The sequence below is a fragment of the Montipora foliosa genome, chromosome 9 (genome assembly GCF_036669935.1).
Source record: "Montipora foliosa isolate CH-2021 chromosome 9, ASM3666993v2, whole genome shotgun sequence".
Taxonomy (NCBI): Eukaryota; Metazoa; Cnidaria; class Anthozoa; order Scleractinia; family Acroporidae; genus Montipora; species Montipora foliosa.
In genome coordinates, this window is record NC_090877.1 from 3,419,957 (window position 1) to 3,422,456 (window position 2,500).

A 2,500-nucleotide genomic window follows, 5' to 3' on the forward strand; every position below is an offset into this window, starting at 1 on the left:
CGCTCCCTCTGTCATTGCTCCGTTTTACGGGTATTTAAAGCTATAGCTACACGGATCAGAGGAAAATCGAAACAAACGTTTAAGTCACCGAGGATCGAACCGGGGACCTCCCGCTCAGAAAACCGCGCACTAGCCAACTGAGCCACGACTGCTCCTCAACGATTGGTTCTGGTTTCACTTTTTATTGGTTGAAAAAATGGCGCAAAAACTTTGAACCAATCACTGAGTGAAGTAATGCAAAACCAAAGCAATTCGCTAATTACTTTCGACACTCAATTGAAAATTGCTCTATGAGCTATCTCTGAAGCTTTAGGCGCAATTGAAAGTAATGACGCTTTGAAATTTTTAAATTTGACAAAGAATGTATGGACTCATCAGCGCTTTTGCCACCTACGATTTTCTTAGTTTTTGGTGGCTAATAACTCGCTCGTTATTAAAGCTAAGTTTTATCACAGGTAACCCAGGCTCACTGTGTGCGTCACGTAGGTATTAAAATATTGAGAACATATGAGCCGAAGTTTAGGTCTGAAAATTTGCTAGAAAATGGAAATAAAAATCGATAAAACTTACCATGTGGTGAGCTGTTGTTGTCTTTAATACGTACACGAAGTTTCGGGGAAAATGGTCCCCGTTCACCTTCCTTCATAATATAGTGACAAGGTAGGAGACGGAAGCCAGCTTATGGACTCCGATCGACCCAAAACAAGCACGATTTTTTTCGCGAAAATCGAATCCAGTCGCTAAATAAACACGCCAGGCTCGTGGACCATGAATGTCTCTAAACCATGAATCCACTGAAGCATCTCCAGGTAGCAACGCGAAGCCACCAGACTCCGTAAAACTTGTAAGTTAACCTGCTAAAATGGCGGCCAGAAAGCGTTGTACTTGCGAAGTCTCCAATTCAAAATGGCGCTGAACTCTAGACGCCTGGTGACGAGTTTAATAAGTTCTGGAGGAAGGGGAGTCCCACATTGCTAAAAACAAAAGTCACTGAGCAATCTGGGACTCCCCTCCCTCCAGGGGGACTTATTATACTCGTCACCAGGCGTTTTGAATTGGACACTTCGCGAGTACAACGCTTTCTGGCCGCCATTTTAGCAGGTTAACTTACAAGTTTTACGGAGTCTGGTGGCTTCGCGTTGCTACCTGGAGATGCTTCAGTGGATTCATGGTTTAGAGAAATTCATGTTCCACGAGTCTGGCGTGTTTATTTAGCGACTGGATTCGATTTTCGCGAAAAAAATTGTGCTTGTTTTGGGTCGATCGGAGTCCATAAGCTGGCTTCCGTCTCCTACCTTGTCACTATATTATGAAGGAAGGTGAACGGGGACCATTTTCCCCGAAACTTCGTCTGCGTATTAAAGAAAACAACAGCTCACCACATGGTAAGCTTTATCGATTTTTATTACCATTTTCTAGCAAATTTTCAGACCTAAACTTCGGCTCATATGTTCTCAATATTTTAATACCTACGTGACGCACACAGTGAGCCTGAGTTACCTGTGGTTTTACACGTTCTTTTACCTTTTCAAGTCAATTTGTAAATAGCACGATTCCTGCGGTCAGCAAACTCGTATGTTGATGAGACAAAATGTAAAAAAATGAAGTCAGCAAAGATTCGCCTATAATACAGACCAATCTCAAGATCATGTCAGTTGTGGCAAGCATGAGACAGTTTGGTTCCAATCAGGACTGAGCCCGATATGTCTCGCACGAATCTCTGTTCGTGTAGCACTCTCGCGTAAAATATCGCAAAATAGTCTGGAGTGAAGTATGAGTACGATCGTCCGGGTGAGTGAGGATTGTTTTGGGTGACATGTACTGACGTCAAAGTCCAGAGTGTAGTTCACGTAAACTGACAGGCTACTCACAAGCGAGTTTTTTTGCAGACTGGAGTAAGCCCACTTCCTGACAACGACTCAAGAGATACGTATTGCTATGAAATACATGTTCACACGGGATTTGCGCGAGGAGGCGGCACAAGTGCTGAAGTTTCGATCGTTCTGACTGGAGGTCTCGGAGACAGTGAGCCAAGGGTTTTGAAGGATAACAACAGGAAAAACTTCAAAACAGGTGGGTTGTTTCGTTGAGATGAATAAATAGGGAGTTTAGGACCGACGACGGTTACAGCGACGAAAACATCACTTCAAAATATTAGGTTTAATCCATCGTGTTTACATTGTACAATATGGGCGCGATTTATCCTATAACTGGATAGGTATAGATGGATTTGAATTAAAAAGAGAGAATAAAAGATTCACTGCTGTGTGCATAGGTTGTCGTTACAACCTTAAATCTGTTTTTTTTTTTCTCAGTAAGGGAGAGAAATACACAAAAATGCGTGCAGCAAGAGTATGTTCCGTCTTTTAGCCAATAATAGGGACCTTAAGATCTAGGACGGCAACCTGAGCGAGAACGCCTTCAAACGATGGACATCAATAAGCATAACAATGGCTGTGCACGTGCGCTTTAAAATTTGTACATTTCTTTCCCATTCTCT

General features: G+C 42.7%; 1 protein-coding gene across 1 annotated transcript in view; it reads left to right on the forward strand.

The window, feature by feature from the left end:
• The window catches only part of LOC137969396 (polycystin-1-like), a 75,780-nt gene that overhangs the window by 62,900 nt on the left and 10,380 nt on the right, over positions 1-2,500 (forward strand). The window contains exon 22 of the mRNA XM_068815612.1: positions 1,890-2,073. Coding sequence (XP_068671713.1) covers positions 1,890-2,073 — 184 coding nt within the window. The remainder of the gene's footprint in view (positions 1-1,889; positions 2,074-2,500) is intronic.